The following is a 20,476-nucleotide window of genomic DNA, read 5'->3' as shown; positions in this document are numbered from 1 at the left end:
CTGTGATCTCTGCATCAATTCGTATTTGTTTTGTGGAATAAATCTGACATGACCCACTTTCACATTTTATCTGGCTTTTCCGGGGTCATGTTGCTACTGATATATGTGAGCAATGCAGAAATGCATGGATCAGTAATCAATAAAGTTTTACAGTAATAGTCAACTCTCAACATTGGAAAAAGTTTTACAACTTTATTCGCAGGAATTTGACTGTTTGGCAAAACATTCTCCAAAATTCTCTAAAATGGCTTATGTTTCAGAATGTCGTGACCCCCTGACTCCTTGATGATCATCTGTAGTTCTTAATAATTTCCCCACAGGCATCGCTGAATAAAAATGAACCCCTCAAGAGAACAGAATGGTGCTCTTTTGACATGAGAAGCATGGAAACCCAAGCTATAAACAATACAGGTACCAAATGCACTCACCTCACTTTGCAAATAACTCAGCAACCAAATTGCTTCCTATGAAACTTTAATGACTGTCTGTGACTGACTGAGGCCTGAATAATAGAGCAAGGGGTGGACCTGCTTTGTTGCAGCATTATGAATCCCACTGAAACACAGTGTCAAAATGTATGAATAGTAAAATAATTAGATCGAAGAGTGACTTATTAAAACAGTGTTGAAGTAGCTCCTATTTACCCGGACTCCTAATTGTGTTAATTAACCGGCAAATTACACATAATACACAATATCCAAGCAGCAGTTAAATATTTCTGAGAAGAGGGCTCATCCCAGAACATCTGGAACTTTATCCCCTGCTGCTTCTATGATTCAAATGAAGGAGGAAGAAGAAGTACTGCATGCACTTACTTATTTTTCTCTTTTGATATGCCAATGATTGGATATTTACTTTGCTCTGATTATACGTTATCTACAAAGTGGTTTCCTCAAAATTGATCCTCAGTTTATCCCACTTCGTTGATGGTGCCTGTTCATTGTTCTTATTTAAATAAAAGCCCTAAAAGTTGTGCCTCTGCTGGATGATTCTCAGAGCGCTGAGGGGATTCCTGGAGTTTTCTGATGATTAAAAAATGAAGAGTTTTTCATCTGACCTGGATTCATATTCTGTTTTATTTCAAGGAACACAGTTTTTAGTATGTGTGATAAGCATATCATGTCTTTAGACCAATTCACATCGTGAAACACCAACAACAGTGGTGCTCCACCTTTCACAGAGTTAATGAGAGAACGGTGCTTGAAAACACCATTAAAACACTATGTTAAGTCTTTGCTTCAGCAACATTTAACAAACTGATTTGGCAGTCTACCTTTTTAAATATTGCTCTCATGCATAAGAAAACACACTTGTACAAGGACGCCCGTGAGGATCAGCTGGTAATGCATTATAGAGATGTTGATAATGGGCTTCTGCCTTTAAATCCTGCATGAAATAACCACTTAATAGTTCCCTGCAATATTGTCATTTTCCTGCATCACAAATGTAAAGGTTCTTCTTTTGCAATTCTTTTTATTTTATTTTTCATTATTTCCTTATATATAATGCATCATGCACACACTGCACAAAAGACCAGGGGGCATAGTTGTTTTTGCAAAAATGTGTTCAGCCTTGTTGTGCCAATAATGGTTCTTCTCCATTAGGGAAAAACCCCATAAACACGGTTAAGGCTGCAACAGGTAACATTTATAAATTATCATTTATTCAGAACCAATTAAATAAATTAAAAAACTTATGACGCACAGAAGCCCCAATGTTATTTGTGTGCAGACAGGAAATGTGAGGAAGCAAAATACAGCCAAATGAGGAAACGTCAATGTGTCCTGTCAATCATATCAAGGCCTGTGGAGGAGATGCCTAAAGGCGGTGTCCCAAAACACACACTCAGAGTCCTTAAGTGCATGTTCATGGACTGCAGGGCATGTATTTACTGTCTGAAAAACATACAGCAGTTAAACCAAATGTACACACGCGAATCACACTGAATCACATTTGGATTAAGCTTCAGCACTGAGGTATTTCTAAAGTCACTCCACTGATTGTATTTGGTGATCTGCTCTCGCTCTACTGTTTATCTATTATTCAAACCTTTGCTATTTTGTGGTTTGTAATGTTTTCAAGTTGTCATTAATTAATGTTTGTGGCTTGTCTTTCTATTTTTTATTGATTCTATTACTCCTCTGTTGTTGGGATCTGGCAGGAGTGTGTTTGGTCATTAGCAAATATGAAAACTAAATCATTGATATCAATAAAAGTACAATAATAATAGTTTTATAATAATAATAACGGAGCAGCAGCCTGGGATCAGGGACCAAAATTGGTGTTCACTCAGAATGTCAATAGTACTATTCCTCATTCTGAGTGAATGTTTGAATTCGAGCACAGACTGTTATCACAACACACATGCACAAAATAATTGCAGAAACTGCTTTAATAAATACCTAATACATTTTCAGTAATTCAGGCACTTGAATGTTTGTTTTTCTGTTGAGCTCTTACATCTTATTGTTGATTGTAGTCAGAATGACGTACGGTTGTTCGTACTTTGTTTGTTCTTCATGTGCAAATACAATTTTAATGATGCACCTGAGGTTAGGTGACAGAGAGTTTTGTGTTTGCATGAGAGACAGGATGTTCTGAAAACCTTCCACACGCGTATCAGTTTCATAATGGGTTCTTTAGTACTTAGTTCAATTCAGTGCACCTTTTCTCACTATAAAACATGAAAGAAACATTTAAAAGAAAGGATTCAAACAGTTGTCAAATACTAGAAAGAAATCATGCAAATAAGCTGTCCTGTCCTGCTGGATTTCCCCCCTCATCTCTTGTCTCGTCCTTGGATTCCCTGTCTTGTTCATTTCTCATTAAAACCCGTTTCTCACTGCATCTGACTATGTCTGCTTTTGAGTCCTCCACCACACCCCGTGACAGATTTACTGAGATTTGTGTACCATGAGAGACTCAAAAGGTTTTTGTGGATAACTGTAAAGCGATCTACCCATCTCAAGACAAAGGCCACTGACCTTTCTCAAAGGATTAGCTTCCAGATTAGCTCTGTCAAATATCATGAAAGGCCAAATATTGGTGATAATTTGCAGATGCGTGGCATGGCTGCACCCTTTGGTCTGACAAATTATTGTTGAACACGTCTCAGTGAGAAGAGTAAAAGGTTGGTGAAAGATAAATCCATATCCATGTGTCTGTATTTCATATTGATAGCAGTGCCAATAATCTGCAGATACACTACAGTGTGTTGTGTGTATGAAACAAATAAACACATGCATTCAAAGTTAAACCTTTCAGAAGCGCCTACTATAAAGGTCTACATTAACATAATTTAAGAGTCACACTTTGATATCTCTGAATGGGTTTGAAACAGGTTTACATATGAATGTGGGATATGTTATCCACATTCATATGTGTCTTCTGTAATTGCAAGTATAGAATCTGATTCTGAGGATGATTACATTGTCAAATTTCAAGATCTGGCGGCTGTGCAGACATTCACATTCATTTTCTACATTTTCATGTGCAAAATAAGATCTGGTCCATAAGTCAGTACAGCAGATCCTTTCACACTGCGTAGCTCTCACAGTATTCTTCTGCCTGAATGTTGCCTAAAAGCAGCCCCACTGTGGAGTGTCATTGTCATTGAGCATCCCGTTTATCCCACACTCCAGGTGTACATTTTTGAATGACATGTGAGGCAGCGCACGCTTTGAAGAGACAATTTTGTTTGACGTTCATTTAAAAAAAATGTGCTACTATGAGTCTGGGAGGTATTATCTGAACAGAATAGCTGATTTTCACACATTTTAGGTTCACCCCTGCTGTGGTGCTCATGGAGCAGATTTCATAAATATATTTCTTCCTAACACAATCCACAGGCATCAGAGGAAATCCCGTTTGACCGCGAATATTACCACGCTCCCCGCCAGACATTGATATGAATTCATTAGCTCATTTCTTTCAACCACAAGTGATCTGGGTGCTGATTTCTCTCTGATCTATGCTGAAGTCATGTATTTGTAGATTAATGTCAACAGCTCTTGAAACAGGGCACTTCTTTTTGCATGCACAAGGGGTTGCTGTTACCACACTCAAACTCTCAAAGGCTGTGCAGTCAAGAATGGTGTTTTCCACACTGTTGTGTCCAATGTGTGTGTCTGTGCAAAGCAGCATGAGAAAAGTATGAAAAATTTGTATGAAATGACCACAGAATTACAGGTTTCCCTGTGTGCTCCTACTTAAAGCATGCTTTCCTCTTTCCTCTGCTGCCAGTTGACTGCCCACTTCATAAGGACCATTCATTTGAATACTGATAATCCCACTGTCGCCACTTCTTTAGCAGCATCTCTACACCAAGAGGTGTTATCTGTTTATCTGCATACACTCCCCTTGCTGCTTAATGGTATGGATGGATCCTGCACGTCAACATCACATTCAAACTGTTCCCATAGTGTGATTTTAACAAGCAGCTGATAGGGACCAAAAAAAAATCATGATTACACAACTTCCTATCATTTCCTGAATGATTGAAAGTATTAATGAATGGTGGTTTTGTGTCATTCAACTCCCTTATTTTGATCAAGGAAATATTATCATCCTATCACCATCACCATGGTCATCAGTATTATGATAACATCTTCATTCTGTGCATCCTCATGGTCACCCCACATTTCAGCAAGCTTTGGATTATTAGCAATTGAATTGAAATTTGAAGAAAAAAAAAAATATATATATATATATATATATAAATCTAAGGGCTACTGCAAAAGATTTCACCAAATACAATTTTATTCTAAATTTATCTTAATTTTATATGTATTCTTAGAATTCATGAACCCCACCCCCCACCCACGAGCAAGGTATATACAGCCTCACCTACATTCCGATTTCACGTGCTATTATTGAGCTTACGTGACATAAAACAGTTAATGAAATAAAATATATAACTTTCAATGAATGGATTAAATGATAGCTGCATATACATGGTTGGCAGCCTACAATAGCCTATATAGTATGTATTAAATATACGCGTGTGCTTAAGGACGCCTACGCCTTCGAGAGGGGAGAAAGAAACAGAGAGAGATGGGAAAGACATAGCGAGAGGGGGAGAGAGAGAGGGAGAAACTGCATAGAGTGGAGGATCAGGCGCTCAAATGGGTTATTGCGCACACAGCCGGCTGAACTATAGCGGCGACTCCAACTACGACCCAAGTGTGAGGGCGCCCTGTTACCGCGCGTGAGACGCCGAAAAAAGGGAGCATGCACCGCTGCGGAAAACTTGCGTGTATATTTGATTTTCTCCTCTAATTGAAGACATAAGTGATGCTCGGTATGTGGATCGACTCTGAGGCTGCATGAACTGCGATTGTTCCATCTGAGAGCAGTTTAATGTGCTCTTTATTTCAGAGGATTACTCCTTCATTCACTAACTATGGGTAAGTCATTGTGTTCTTCACAATTTACTGACACAGTTTCTCCTTCTTGATGCTCCTCGTAGCCAAGATAACAGCTATTATCAGTGTATAGCCTACTGACAGATGTAATAGTTCAAAAACTGAATATCTTTCATTTATAGAGTAAGGAGGGCTACTATTTATTCAAGCATTCATTTAAATCACCTGTTTAACTCCACTTCTTTCTCTGTGTCTGAATATTTCAACACGTTTTCACCTTAAAAGTAGCCAACGTCAGACTGTTTAATTCTTCATGAGGCAGATCGCTCTGGTGTGTCAGACACCAGACCTCAAGCTGCTCCTCACTACACCATCTCCAGTTTGAAGAATGAATTACTCACATGTTCTTATTCAAACGTCTTTGAACAAACACATTCTCGAAAATCAAGTCATCCCTTTGATTGCATGTGCCCCACTCTACCCCCAACAGGTTCTGTGATGTTGGACTGGAGGTTATCATGTCTTCTTCTGCAGGCAGCTGTTTTGCTGCTGCTCAGCAAGGGGGAGAGAATGTGCCCTGCGAGTTGTCGCTGCGAAGGGAAGATTGTTTATTGCGAGTCTGGCATCTTCCAAGGCATCCCAGAAAACATCACCACGGGATGCCAAGGTCTGTCTCTGCGCTATAACAGCCTGCTGGTTCTGTTGCCGTACCAGTTTGCTCACCTCAATCAGGTTATCTGGCTTTATTTGGACCACAACTCCATCAAAGATATAGATGCTTTAGCCTTCCATGGTGTGCGCAGGCTCAAAGAACTCATCCTCAGCTCCAACAAAATAACTCATCTGCACAATAACACATTCAGCGCAATACCAAACCTGCGGAATCTGGACCTGTCCTATAATCAGCTGCAGTCTCTGCAGCCAGGGCATTTTTATGGTCTGCGCAAGCTACAAAATCTCCACTTTCGATCTAATGGCCTGAAGCAGATCCTCATTCGTACTTTTCTTGAATGCCGCAGCCTGGAGTTTTTGGACTTAGGTTACAATCGCTTGCGGAGCCTCACCCGCACAACGTTCTTAGGGCTGTTCAAGTTGAAAGAACTTCATTTAGAGCACAATCAATTTTCCAGGATTAATTTCTTCATTTTCCCGCGCCTTACCAACCTGCAGGCTCTTTATTTGCAATGGAACCGCATACGATCCATGACTCAAGGCGTGCCTTGGACGTGGCACAAACTCCAGAAATTGGACCTGTCAGGGAATGAAATCCAAATGTTGGACCCAACGGTTTTCCAGTGTATGCCGAACTTACAAATACTCAACCTTGAATCGAACAAGCTCAGTAGCGTGCCTGTGAAGGCCGTGGCAGCGTGGACCTCACTAACTACCGTCAGCCTGGCCGGTAACGCCTGGGACTGCAGCCCCAGCATCTGCCCTCTCATGGGATGGCTCAAAAACTTCAGAGACTCCAAAGACATCACTATGATATGCAGCAGCCCCAAGTCTGTGCAGGGCGAAAGAGTCGTGGATGTGGTGAAGAATCACTCGACGTGTGCGGACGTGTCTAATGATTTCTCAACCACTTCTCTCATTGTTCTGACTTCCACCCAAATTGGGAACACAACTCACCCTGACCTTACAACTGACCCTGGTACCGAGTCACCTGTACAGAGGTTAACCCCCTCGCCTGTCCGTCCTAGTGCGACACACAGAAAGACAACAGAGTCCACAAACATGAGCTCCACATCACCCATCTCCCCTGAACCCCCTACATCGTTTATCCCAGAGCTACACTTTGAACATATGGCTTTCCATAAAATCATTGCAGGCAGCGTAGCCCTGTTCCTGTCAGTGGCATTGATCCTGCTGGTTATTTATGTCTCGTGGAGGCGCTACCCCAACACCATGAGGCAGCTGCAGCAGCAGTCGGTCAACCATAAGCGCAGGAAAAAGGCCCGTAAGCAGGAGCAGGACCTTAACTCTCAGCTGCAAGAGTACTATCTGAGCTACCATTCCAACTCGGAGACAATGGACTCTTTGGTGAATGAGACAAGGCCGTGCACGTGCACCATATCAGGATCCATCGAATGTGAGGTCTGAGCGGCCAACTCCACCTTACGAGACTAAAAGTGCAATTGCTAAGCAGAGGTAAATGGTCTTTCCACAAGATGAAGTGCTTTTATCTCTAATGTGAGATGACAGATTCTGCAGCACTGAATGAAATACTTGGGGGCATAGTACAATATCATTATGTGCACAGAAGAAGAAGACTGGAATGGAGAGATGTATTTGGAGCTAATTATCACTCTGGCTGACACGAGAACAGTGACGGCGTCAGCCAGGTACTGTGTACGATCTAACGTACCGCCTGGACCACTGCTAAAGTAGAAGTGAGCACTGTAGAGAGACTGACCTTATTCTTAGTCAAACTGTGTTGTCATAGAACATACAAACCAACAAACCACTTTTTACTTGCTAGTTTAGATTTTTATTATGTAGCTTGTAAAGGATTTAGGAAGTATGTGGCTGTGTGTTATGGGGATGATCTGATAGTGTCCTGGTTTACTGACTTCTGGTTGGAAGAGTTACAGTGTTGCAACTTATTCTCACAATATACAGTTTGTCCAGTTAAACTCTGCTGCGTTTTAGCATATTAGTGCAGCAATTAGAAGTAGCACTACCACTATGAGTGGGGGAGCAATCGTAGAGAGAGCGTCTTGTCCTGAGATCTTTTGCATGAAACCAATCTCCTTACTACAAGATGCTCTAATGTTCTAATTGATGATAAACTTGCATTTCGGTTTATTGTGGTACATGCTAAACAAACAAATTATATTCAAGTCTAACCTCAGGATTGATGTTTTCCAAGCTGTAAAAAAAAATGTGTCAGGTCCAACGAGGGCCTTGATGTGTCAGAAGTAACAATGTTGATTTTCATAAAGAATTTTGTATTCCTATCATTATGATTATGCATTGTTTGTGTAAAGACATAAGAAAATGGGGACTAGCCATTCTATGTGATAATGACTGTGTAATTAAAAGATTCCCGTGATAATTGATGAAAAACTTGTGTGTGATGAGAATATCGTCGACTGGTGCATCACACGGAGAGAAAAGAAAAATCCCTCTCTAAATCCATGCATTGTGCTCTTGATGTTATACAATTCATTGGATTTGCTGCTGCATGCAGGGGAGCTGACATGTTTTCCATCACGCATCTGGTTTTCTGGCTCTTTTCTCTCTCTTCTTTTCCATCCCCTCCTGGTATTGACAACAGTATTGATTGTGTGTATGGTTACACATCTCGAACTAGGGGGGCCCCCAATAGAAATGAGCTGTGTTATACATAAGGCGATGCCATTCTTTGCTTGTATACGTGAGACAAAAAGGAATTCCAGTCCAGTGAAACCAAACACAATATAAGAATCTCTTTTTATACAACCATGTATTCTCTGTCAGTTCTGCGTTATTGTTCTTAAAAGAAAGGGAGAATAGAGGAAGGCTACTGAGGGACGGTGGTGTTACGGGTCAAGGCAGTTTTGCTATTATCACCCACTTTGGTCTGTCTTCTCCGCGTCCCCTCCTCCCTTTTCTCCCTGCCTTATTACTCTTTTTCCGCAGCTTTCTCACTGTGAGGAGAGAAATTTAACCTGCACCAGGGGACATATGTGCATGAAGGATTAGGCAGTGGTGTTGTGAGTATGTAAGAGCTATCAACAAGGTGTTTTTATTCCTGTGTGAGAAAAACAATCATCTATTGCTCACCGCAGTCCTTCCCCCACAGCTGTCAGTTGTCCTCTCAGACCTGTTTTGAAGTGAAGACATCTGATTCCTCTTCCTTTAGCTGGTTCACGCATCTCGTGTGGAGTAAAGTTTGACTGGTCAAAGGTTGTTCAGATAAGGATTTATGATCTCCCACAGTTTACTTTCTAAACATGACTCAGGCTTTCTTTTGCTCCCAGGCAGGCATGGAGGTTCGCTGCCAACAGAATTTATATCCATATTTAGTTTCTCGTACTTGCATATATGATGAATTTCTCTCGAGGGCCAATGGGAAAATCTGTGAAGGCATACGAAAAATGTAATATGAACAGAACAAATGATTTGTTGATTCAGCGTTGGCAGATATTGTAATTAGTGTTTGATTTGTCATATTATGACTGATGAAAAGCAATTCCCCGTGTTTTGAAATCGTTTGGTGTTGTGTAGCTGAGAGGAGAATGCTTATTAGAGAGCTGTGATCTGCACCTTGTAGAACATTATTGAGGATATTTGTTTGAATGAAGAATTGTGGAGTGCACACTATTGACTTAGTATAACAATGCACAAATAGAACCACACTCCACTGGCAAAATCTGAAAAACTACTGTATGTTCCAAGAATTCAAAATGTCTTTTTGAGTTAATCAATGTATAAAACCACGAGGTACTTCAAGCGGATGAGCAAGGCCAAAAAAACAGAATCAGTCAAATCTTGCCTGGAAACATCCAGAAATACAGTGAGTGCTTCCTGTAAACACTCACTGTGAGGGGCAACCTGCTCAGCCCTCACTGGCAGGCATGACATTTTGATTTACATCTCTTATTGGGGATCTTTCTCAGGTAACATGTGTGATATTCTGCTCATCATTGCCAAAGGTTTTGCCAGAGATTTAAAAGGTAGGCATACAAATATTATCAATATACCCCCAAATACATATTTTCTTTTTATCCGGTTGCCTGATTTCCATTTATGAGGGAAGTACTTTAAAGTATTTGTTCACCATTTTGGTAAATAAGCTTATTTGCTTTCTTGCAGGTAAAGAGATGAGAAGATTAACATCACTCTCTTGTCTGTCCAGTTAGCTGGTTAGCTTAGCATAAAGACTGGAAACAGGAGGAAACAGCTAGCATGGCCCTCTGCAAATACTACAAAATCTTTTAAATCTGCCTTGCCCGTGCAAAAACCAAAGTGTAAAAGCAAGAAGTTGAAGTTTATGTACTGGACTATTTTGTTGCCAGGAACAATAACTTGCTGGAGTCTCTGTTGGTTGCCTGGCAACCTCAATGTGAGGACAACACTGCGGGACTCTTTCTTGTTCGGACTAAACAAACCAGATAGTAATAAGTGACGGAGTGTTACCTTTGGACAGAGACATGAAAGCTTTTTACTCTTCCAAGGCTGTAGCTTCATATTTAGCGAACAGACAGAAGAATTCCTTGAAGCAAAGATATATTTTGAGAAAAAGCTATCAGCAAATCAATTGTGCTAATTTTCTAAAAATGCTCTTAGCTCCTTTCCTTTCATTGTTATTCTCTGCGTTCGCACTACCATCCACTGAAAGGGATTTTTTCAAGGATGACCGAACCAGAGAGGTCTTAATTTGGACAAAAAAAAGCTCACTAGACAGAAAACTCTTTCATTCTTTCTTTCTGTTTCTTTCATTTTTTGTGTCTTTCTTTCTTCCTTAACAACTAGTAGCATCATATCTACTCTAATATGAATGGAAGTATCCAACATGTACGTTTAAGCAAGCTAGTCAAAAATAATGAGTTGCGGCAGTCAAATTTAAATGATTAACGTCAGCTGAAAATAGAGTCATTGAAGTGTGAAAGTATTCAGAGACAGTTGGCACAGTTTAGGAGAAAAGTTGATCAGTCTCCTGCACTCCAAAACAGGATTTCTACGTCACCCCACCTTTTGTGCAACGCATGTCACCTGTAAAATTAATTTGAATGCTAATGCTTTTGTTACATGTCCCAGTGGACCCTCAGAGGAAGAGAAAATGGCCTTGCTGCTTCTTTGTCCGTGTCAAAGTGTTGGTGGTGATGAGAAAGACCGTAGAAGTTTTTATTTTCTCACTTCACAATCCATTACTCAGTTGAAACGGGGACATACACAGGATGCTAATGAGAAAATTGCTCTGCGTTTGTCAAAGCAGTGGGAAGTAGGAACTTCAATCAGTCAACACAGTTGTTCATTGTGTGGTCGTGTCTGGTCAATATCTTCATTACAGTTGTGATTTGTGTCCCTGTAATGATTCCGGTAGTCAGGTTTTTTCACAGTAATATAGTTTTTCATTACAGTAGAATGCTTTCAGCGATATTGTACGACATTATAAGAACCAGAAGTGAAAAGATTGTTCCAAACATGTAGTGTGATATATTACATTTTATGACTTACTTTCTCATCCATATTAAGTGATCCCAGAGCAGCTTTCGTTTACTTAACATCAGAAAATCATTTGGAGCATAAAAGCAGTTAACAGCGTGACCTTTATAGCTGCATTTCTACTTCCACTTGACAAAATGTCTGCTATATTTAGAGCCTTAAATCCCAGTTGTATATCTTGTGGCCACAGATTTAGAACTTAGATAAAGTGATCTTGGATCTCACACTGCTGTGCATGCACCACTGTATGATGTAACAGTAATATAGTGCTTTCTTTGGAGAGCTTTCATTGTTTCTCTGATTTATTTCCCCTGATTCTTCATCTGCTCTGCTTCCCACACAAGGGAAATCAACCAAAAGCCAACAACAATTAAATGTATAAGATTTATAAGCAGTGCAACTAGTCATATTGTTGTTTCCTTAGTAATAAAACATCATGGTCTCTATGATAAAGACAGTGTGGCAGTGTCCATGGAGGATCCACTTTAGAGGTAAAAAGGAAAGTCATTCAGTTCTGTGAAAAGAAATGTCCTGTGTTTGGTAACCTCACACACACACACACACACACACACACACACAACTCAAACTATCCCTTCAAAGACAGTCTTGTGATTTGACAGCTGCCTATGTGACTGACAGCAAGCTGACTTGACAAAACCGGAGCACAAACTAACAATAATACAAAAAAATGATGTGAATCAGGTACACATCCTGGCCAGATTCTTTCCATTGTTGTTGCTGTTCTTTTAAATCCTGAGGAGCTGAAATACAGTAAAATCTGTATTTCATTTGGAGGCAGATTGGGTTTTAAACTTCTGAAACAACACATTCAAAATCCCAACATGTAAATGTTTTGATTCCAACATACTGCATGTAACAGCAGAAGCACAAACACTGCCGTCATAAACGGCTGTAAAATATGGCTCTTATTAAATTTTGTTATGAGTAGGGAGTCCTTCTGACAGAAGTCCCTCAGGCTCAATGCTGTGGGCTTCTCTGCAACTGCATGAATGATCGCAGCATTAGAGCAGCAGGGGCATACAGTGCCACAGTGTTCTGAAACACCTTAATAAAGATAAAAAGTACCGAAACCATCTTTATTACCACAGAGACTCCACAGTGAACGTTGTTAAAGGGCAGGGGAAAAAACAAGTTACACAGAAATGAATGGGCAGCTGATGGATGCCGGATCACTGAGGTTTGACTGAACCTTATAGCAGCGGGGATTTCCCCTACAGGGTCCTCTCTGATTTCTTTGTTTGTAAAGTGGCGTTGAGTAATCTGTGTATCCATGTACCTCAATGGCAACCCAAAGAGCATCAGCCGGACACAGTTGACACTTTGGCATAAATAATAGAACCGCATTTTCAGCAGAGCTTGTTTGCTAATTAGAGCAAAGCTCCATCAGCAGAAGTGGATGTATATCACATTTGAAAGTAGTAGGAACAACGCTTTTTTTATCATTTGACATTTCTTTGCCCTAAAGAATCAAATCTCTCGGTCATAGCTTCAGCCCACTGAAAGCAATGCATTTCTCAATTTTTCCAACGGGGCAGTAGAACTCTCACTTGTTGACAAATCATTTCAGTTGTCTTGTAATGATATATGATTGAGGTCGTCTGTGTGACTCCCAATCACCCAATCATTCATCACTATTGCTGGTACAGACATGCCTCCTCACAGCTGATTTAAATTGCCAGTTCTTGTTGTTTTTAGTCCTTTTATCTAAGAGCAGAACAAGCTTCGAATGATAATCTTTTTAAAAGTTACATATGAGAGAGCCTGCGGCGGTTTGGCAACAGTGATCACCCTGCTTTTTGTTTCAAAACAACGATCCAGAGTGAGAAAAGCTACTTCTATAGAATGCATTTCTCCACAACTCAATGCTGCATTTACACTCAGTTCAATAACACACCAATGGGCTGAGGTAATGATTGCTCCTTAACTACCCGGTCTAATCTACTCATGACATTTATGAAGAGGGCTTTGACTCTAACACATTTGTCAATGTGCTTTACAGTGACAGAAGTGAGCGTCTGTGGATCACCATGAGCGTATGATTACTGCGGCTAGAAATAGTGAACTAATTAATAAGCGGTTAGCTGATGACTCATTTCATTGTTGCCTTTAGTGTCCTGATTGCTCTTGAAATAATACCATTGATAATACCATTCACCACGGGTATCTATTAAATAATTTATTTTGGCACAATTAGCATGATTTCAATTTTCATATCTTATGCAATATGCATTTTTATATGAAAATACATCACTGTAATATTCATCTCTAGTCATCTCTAGAATGTTATGATAACTTGTGTAGTCATGTGCAATGAGTATTGTCACAGCAAATTGCTTTGCTTGGTTAGACTAGAAAGACATTTTAACATTTTAAACTGATTTTATTTATTTATATGCTTATAAATTTATATTCAATACATGCATACCAGAGCAGCAAGAAAGTTGGAAAGACTAAGCGACAGTGTTTTTATTTTATTTTTGTGTTTGACATTTCTGTGGCACTAATCTCTAAAGGACAAGTAATGGAGTCAAGTTGTATAAATTATTACAGTCATATTTTAGCTCGCTATGGTCTGTACATGACAGAATGTGCATTTGAACTACAAATCCAGCATACAGATAAATAAAACATGCTCATGTAATACATTCATATATTAGTAGCTGCACTGATGTGCATATTTACAGCAGTATAAAGTTGTTTCTTAAATACTCAATATTTATGTTATTGTCAACAATTCCCATTAATACACAACAACGACCAATGTGTTCATGCATCCCTTAATACTTTATAACCTCCCTAGCTTGTCTGGGGTTCTCAGCCCCAAGCATATAGTTTCCTACTTATAAATCTTAACAAAAAGGTCACAAATGTACACTTTCATTTAAAAAATGAAAATAAATCCCTTACAATTTCCCACTGCAGGACTGTTAATGTGAGATCCCCTTAAAATAAACGACAGTGCCCAGGTTTATCATAATAGAATAAAATGACTCCTCCTTTAAACCTTGCATTTAGTAGGCAGAGCTGCCGGTATTTTAACAAAAAAATATAGCACGTTTGAGAACTCTTTTGTTAATAAAGTCTTGATTAAAAAACCTGTTTCCTTACATTACATTTATTCACGTAAATCATTTAAATACTGTGAGTGGCATATTATTTGCACAATCATGAAATTGTGCATGACAGATGACAGAGACTGTTGTTGTAATCAATGCACAACATGTCTCTCTCCCTCAACAGGATAAATGTTTAATCATAACAATGCATCACGTCTATATTACTGTAAAGAAACTTGAAAAATCAAAGATGTATCAATAAGATGTAAGAACACTATGCAGATTCAAACATCTGGTCATCTCTATAAGTCTATAACCTTATCCTCTCAGCTCATTTGCGCAGTGAGTCATTAAAACACTCATTAAACATCTTGATGAGGATTGACCCATGCAGCTGCTCGAGCATAAAGCACCTTATCACACATAAACACTCTGGATACAACAGTGTCTCAACTTCAACATAACAAATGAGACCAAATGTTCCTCTCAAAGCCTGGTCTATTTATCTTGACTCGTGACCGAATCGAAAAACACACAAAGCTTCTTTTCTTTTTATCTGGCCGGGGAAAATTTGAGCTCTGATGTGGATGAGAATTTATAGCCTAATGTAAATGACAAGAAAGATATGAAGCAGTAAACATCTATGAGCATGACACTACCTAAGATGGCATGCTTATTAATTTAGTTACAGGTATGAGGACTTTTAACAGGCATCTGTGTGTCTTAAGTGGAGCAAAGCAAGTGCTTCTCTGGGTCGAGTCACAGTTCAGTGCACAATCACAAATGAAAAGCATTGAGCATTCCTGTCCGACTTCTTTCTCTCTATCTGACTTGTGTCAAAACTCTTTTTTTCTCCTTCCAGTCCGAATGCTCTATTCAGAGCCTCAAGCCACCCACACCATCCATTTATCTGTGTAGATGGTGAGAGTGCGTGCGTGCGTGCGTGTGTGTGTGTGTGTGTGTGTGTGTGTGTGTGTGTGTGTGTGTGTGTGAGAGAGAGAGTGAGTGATTGAGGGGGAGAGAGAAGTTTTAGACCTTCAGAGTATTATGTGAGGTCAATACGTGATGTCTTCTGGCTTGCCCTTGCTTCTTAACAGGCTAGTTTATGGTTTGCAGTTTGATATAAAGTCAAAGTCAGGATCAGGCTCGGGTTAATAATAAGTTGAATTGGTTCTAATCAATATTTTTATATTAACAATGGCTCAAACGACTGTGTAATGTGAAAGGTTGCTCGTAATGATAAACCCACAGAGGAATATCCCTCGATTCTGCTGCTTTACGGAGCATCTTTCAGCTCATTGTTTTGGTTTTATGGCCCACAAATTTGGTATCGTCTCACCACTTAACCTGTTTCCAGCTGCATCCATCTAAAGCCAACTCTATGTTACCTGCTCAGCACCAAACAGCAGACAAGAAAATTGGAAAATTCGCCAAGTTGAAACAAACCTTGAAAGGAATGTTGTTCTGTACATGCTGGATGTGTAGTACACATTTATTTGCTAACATGTTAGCCATTTCAACTTTATTGACCTTATGCGTTTAAGCAATAAAAAAGTGTCTGTTACGTTGTCTTTTACCTTTCTGCCCACCAGAATGTGTCCCGTTATCAAGATTGACATCTGCTGCCTGTGATCACTTTGTGCTCCTACAAGAGCTTCATGTGCTTCTACCAAGTGACCAAGTTACTTGTTCTTTTTATACTTTGATAACTAATCAACTTTCAAGCTGTTTGACTATTCCTTTAAGATCTGGGATACATTTGAGGTCAGAGCAAGGATTAGCAGCAGTTTGTAAATGACAACAGTGGATGGAGCGAACTCCCATGTTGTATAATAGCAGGAGTGCTTATGTAAAAGCTGTGTGAGAGTGCTTTTGCAAGAGTGTCATGTTTTTATTACTGCCCAGAATTATTCATTACTGCCTGACTACGACAAAGTCAAGTTCACTAATATGTGGCTGTGACAGACAACAAGGACGAACAGCATCAAAAGAATGCAAATTCTATTCCACAAACTATTGTTAGTGTTTTGATGATAATTGCCGTCACTCTATGAATTATTATGTTGCCTTTAAGCATGACCAAGCATGTACGCAAATGCATTCAACTGAGTTTCAATCTGCAGGAATAATTTTCTCCAAATGACTGTCTTGTGTGTGTGTGTGTGTGTGTGTGTTTTTTTTTATTGACTGACGATACAGATAATAAAGCATAACATTGTGCTCATTTTCATCACCAGTCTTTTTCCATAACACAGTTGGCGAACAAGGCTGTTTTTCCAAGAATATTTCTCCTAATTTGTTTTTTTTTTTAATAGAAAAGTCAGCATTGATTTACATCATTATATCATAATTCCCTCAATGTGTGTGGGGAAATATGAGCTATCGTGGAAGCAGAGAGGGGAGAGAGATCTGAAGTTCTTTTTCAGAGAATACAGTTTTCTATCCCACTCCTGCAAGCAAGGCTTAAGGGACCGTTAGTCTCCATGGACTCTCTCTGTGTGCCAGACTTCACTGGGTTTAGCACAAGAAGCACAATTTATTGGATTACGGGGTCCACCGTCTATGCTCCTACTGCTGGAGGCTGTGTATGTGCGGGGGTATAAGTGGGTGGGCAGCTTGTGAACCGAGGGTGGGATGGAGTAGTAAATACACGATAAATTCCCATTTACTTTCCTATTTTATATGCAGAATTTCTCATAGAGCCCTGCCTTTTCATGTTTAGAGGTTAGAAGTTGAAACAGGCCCGCGGAGCGGCCTACTGTAAATGAAGCAGGACCGTCAGGGCTTTTTCTTGTTTCATGTGGGTTTACCACAGGGAGTGTTTTGTCTGCATGGGCAGGATAAGGTTTTGGCACGCATACTTGTTTAGATGGACTCTCTGCTGATCATAATTGTCCATATGCGGACAGAGATTCACAGTAATTCATTTACGGGAACAAAAACACTATTTATGTCCTTAGTGCCTATTTGATGCAGCTCACTCTTCTCAGATTTCAGCCTAGGTTGAGTGGGATGTTGTGTTTTCAGGCTCATTTGCCCTCATAGGTATTATTTTATATCGTCTTTCAATGCTGTAGATGCAAAAAACTAAATCATGATAATATTGTTTCTTGCTGCAATAGTTTCACAATCATTAACACTAGAGAATGAAAGCATACTGTAGTAGGCAACCACTGGGATTCTGTCCAGCATCATTCAAACAGGCTTTTATGGTAACTGTGCCCTTTCCTTAGTGGGTTACTTACGGAGAAAATAATCAAAGAGACTGGGAGGAATCCTTGCATTTGCCTCTTTATTATTTATTCCCCCTGGCATGGCACATTGAAAACATACACAGTGGGAGCAGCTGAAAATGCACTCTGACTGGAGAGAGGAAGTAATTACACCAGTTTCACAGTAAACCAACACAACACCTCTAACTGGATGATGACAGGCAAGGCGGTGCTACTGTACTCTATTGTAGGGTGTAACCATCCAGGCTGCAGAGCATGTTCATGATGGGCAGGACATCTGTGAATAACAACTGATTGTTGTTAAGGAGACAAAAAATCAATTTCACTGTCAGAGTGGACATTTAATTGCAGAGATTCAGGGGGTCGTGAATATAGTGTGCGGCCCAGAAGGTGCTGGCTAAATTTCACTCACGTAGCTCTTTGAGGGGCTGAGTGACTGCCTCCCTCTGCCAGAAGCACCATCCTTGTCCCAGTGGTGTTCCACCTTAAAAAGATGAATATATGTGCCCAACCGGCTGCCTGACATTGACACACCGTGACTCACGCTGCCGTGCTATTTCAGTACGGCTGCTGGCTGTAGCCTCAACCCCTCCCTGCTTTGGTCATTTGTGTGCCTCCTCTGCTCGGCTGTTTACTTGTAATTTGGACATCTGTCAATGTGGTTTGTTTGCTACCCTGTGGTGTGATTGGGGTACCTTTGCCAAATCTGGGAAGATGGATGGGGTTAGATTCGAATCTTGGCTGCAAAGACAAGGCAGGAGTTTGGCTACCTCTCATCAAGCAAGTTTTGTGGGATAATTAAGAAAGCATTGGATGTCAAAAAGGCTGCTCTGGCACGGGGGTCACAAGCATATTCATCATGCTCCTGCGGTCTTCATGGTGGTCCTGTGTCCCAGTACTGTCTCTTTGGTCTTGCCTTGTCCTGTCACACAGTCTGTTCAGCGCAGTGCTCCGGTGCCAGAACCTTGTCTTAAACCACGGGGGGAACAAGTGGGGCAATTAACCACCTGCTGGTAAAGCAGCTAACCGCATAGCTTCACACACACCCTGACATTTGCAGGATCACTCATGAACACATTTTGTCCAGATTCATAGATGTAATGTCACTCATTCACGCTGCATGAAGCCCATATCCAGCTTGCAAACACACAGGGTGCTGATTTCAAATTGACTCTCTGATCACGTTTCATCCAGAGCATTACTAATTTGTTCATCTCTTTAATGAACACTAATTAATTATTGGCAGGATTGCATTAACCCAGCAGTTAGGTTTCCTAACGGCAAATGGCATGCTCCATGCTCACATCACCTACTGTACACTCTCACGTAATCAATACCGAATCATTTCACTGCTCCATCCAACTTCCCTGGCAGTCACCTTGGGTCACCTGCCACAGTGAGGTTTTGTACTGTAAAACAGATGATATCTGGAACTCCAATTACAAACTCTCAATTTCACCAAATCATTCATAGCTGAAAGAAATTGTGACACTTTAGGCTGGTTTGTATGGCTCAAACTATTTGTGATTTCTGTGACGAGCTTAATCATCGAATAAAGATTTTGTTTACTGGCTGATTAGTGACGCAGTTGCACTGCAGTTTGCAGCTCAGTCACCATCTCGGCAATGACGTACAAATCAGCACACGGGTCATTGTGTACTGCCTGTCAGTGAGTGTGGTTTCACAGGTGTGTGAGGAGGGTGTGTCAGGGAAGGGTAAGAAGAAATAGAGCAGCCCATTAAAGAAGTTACATTGTTGTTCAACCACCAAAGCAGAACTACATACCAAATATTTTTTTGGCAAAATCAATTTCACAACATCCAAACTACATTACAGCATACAGAAATCTAATTATATTGACACACAGGAAGTCATGATATGCATCATTATGTAATGACAGATGACAGATATGTTTACCATCAAAAAATGCAGCGCAGCAAAATAGTTGTTGAACAGCTCTACACTGGCAGGTAATAATTAACCTCTGTCATAAACTACTGCACATGAGCCTGTGATTAGAAGACAAATCCAAAACAGATGTTCTATTTACTTTTTGTTTTAAATGATGTTAAACATTTCCAATTTACAAAAAAACAGTTTCCTAAAAGAAAACATACTTGGAGGAGGTCCTAAATGTTCCAAACTCTGGGAGTGGCCAACAGCTGTACTATGGACAGAGAGGGTGTGGCCATAGTTACTGCTACTGAGTTTCACCTGAGAACAAAATAAGCCAGCTCAACCAGTACTGAAGCACTGCCAGGTTTCCAAGGACATTTGGATTATTCCCAAACTTTAAGGTATGTCAGAGCTTATTTATTTGTCTCTATTTGGTTTTCTTGGTAGTGTGTACTTCAGAAAGAAACAGTTCTTATCTCTGCTTGTTTTACATTGGTATTCACAAGTGTTCTAGACCGCACCTGCTCTAAGAAAGGGAAACTAATTAAGACTTCCACTAAGTAAGACTTCCACTCCAACGTGCATGTTAGATTTCAGACAAACAGCTGTGTTCGAGGGGTAGATGACCGTAGAGATCTTTTCCCCTCCATGGAATAAATTGAAAGTCAAAATAAAAACACTCAACGGTAGTGGACAATCACTGCAAATACATTCTCGAAATTCTTCACTTCATGTTGCACTTGCTTTCAGGTTCATA

General features: G+C 40.1%; 1 protein-coding gene across 1 annotated transcript; it reads left to right on the top strand.

Annotated features, from left to right (window-relative positions):
- Positions 1–5,401: 5,401 nt before the first annotated feature.
- On the top strand, positions 5,402–7,463 carry lrrtm4l2 (leucine rich repeat transmembrane neuronal 4 like 2). The gene is made up of 3 exons (XM_076104989.1): positions 5,402–5,405; positions 5,854–6,921; positions 6,985–7,463. Exons 1-3 carry the CDS (start codon positions 5,402–5,404, stop codon positions 7,461–7,463), a joined length of 1,551 nt encoding a protein of 516 aa, XP_075961104.1.
- The last annotated feature ends 13,013 nt before the right edge of the window (positions 7,464–20,476 follow it).

This window comes from Anarhichas minor, unplaced genomic scaffold, assembly GCF_050575085.1.
Source record: "Anarhichas minor isolate MPS153535 unplaced genomic scaffold, ASM5057508v1 ptg000030l, whole genome shotgun sequence".
Taxonomy (NCBI): Eukaryota; Metazoa; Chordata; class Actinopteri; order Perciformes; family Anarhichadidae; genus Anarhichas; species Anarhichas minor.
The sequence above is the reverse complement of the archived record's forward strand: the minus strand, read 5'-3'. Positions and strand labels throughout refer to the sequence as shown.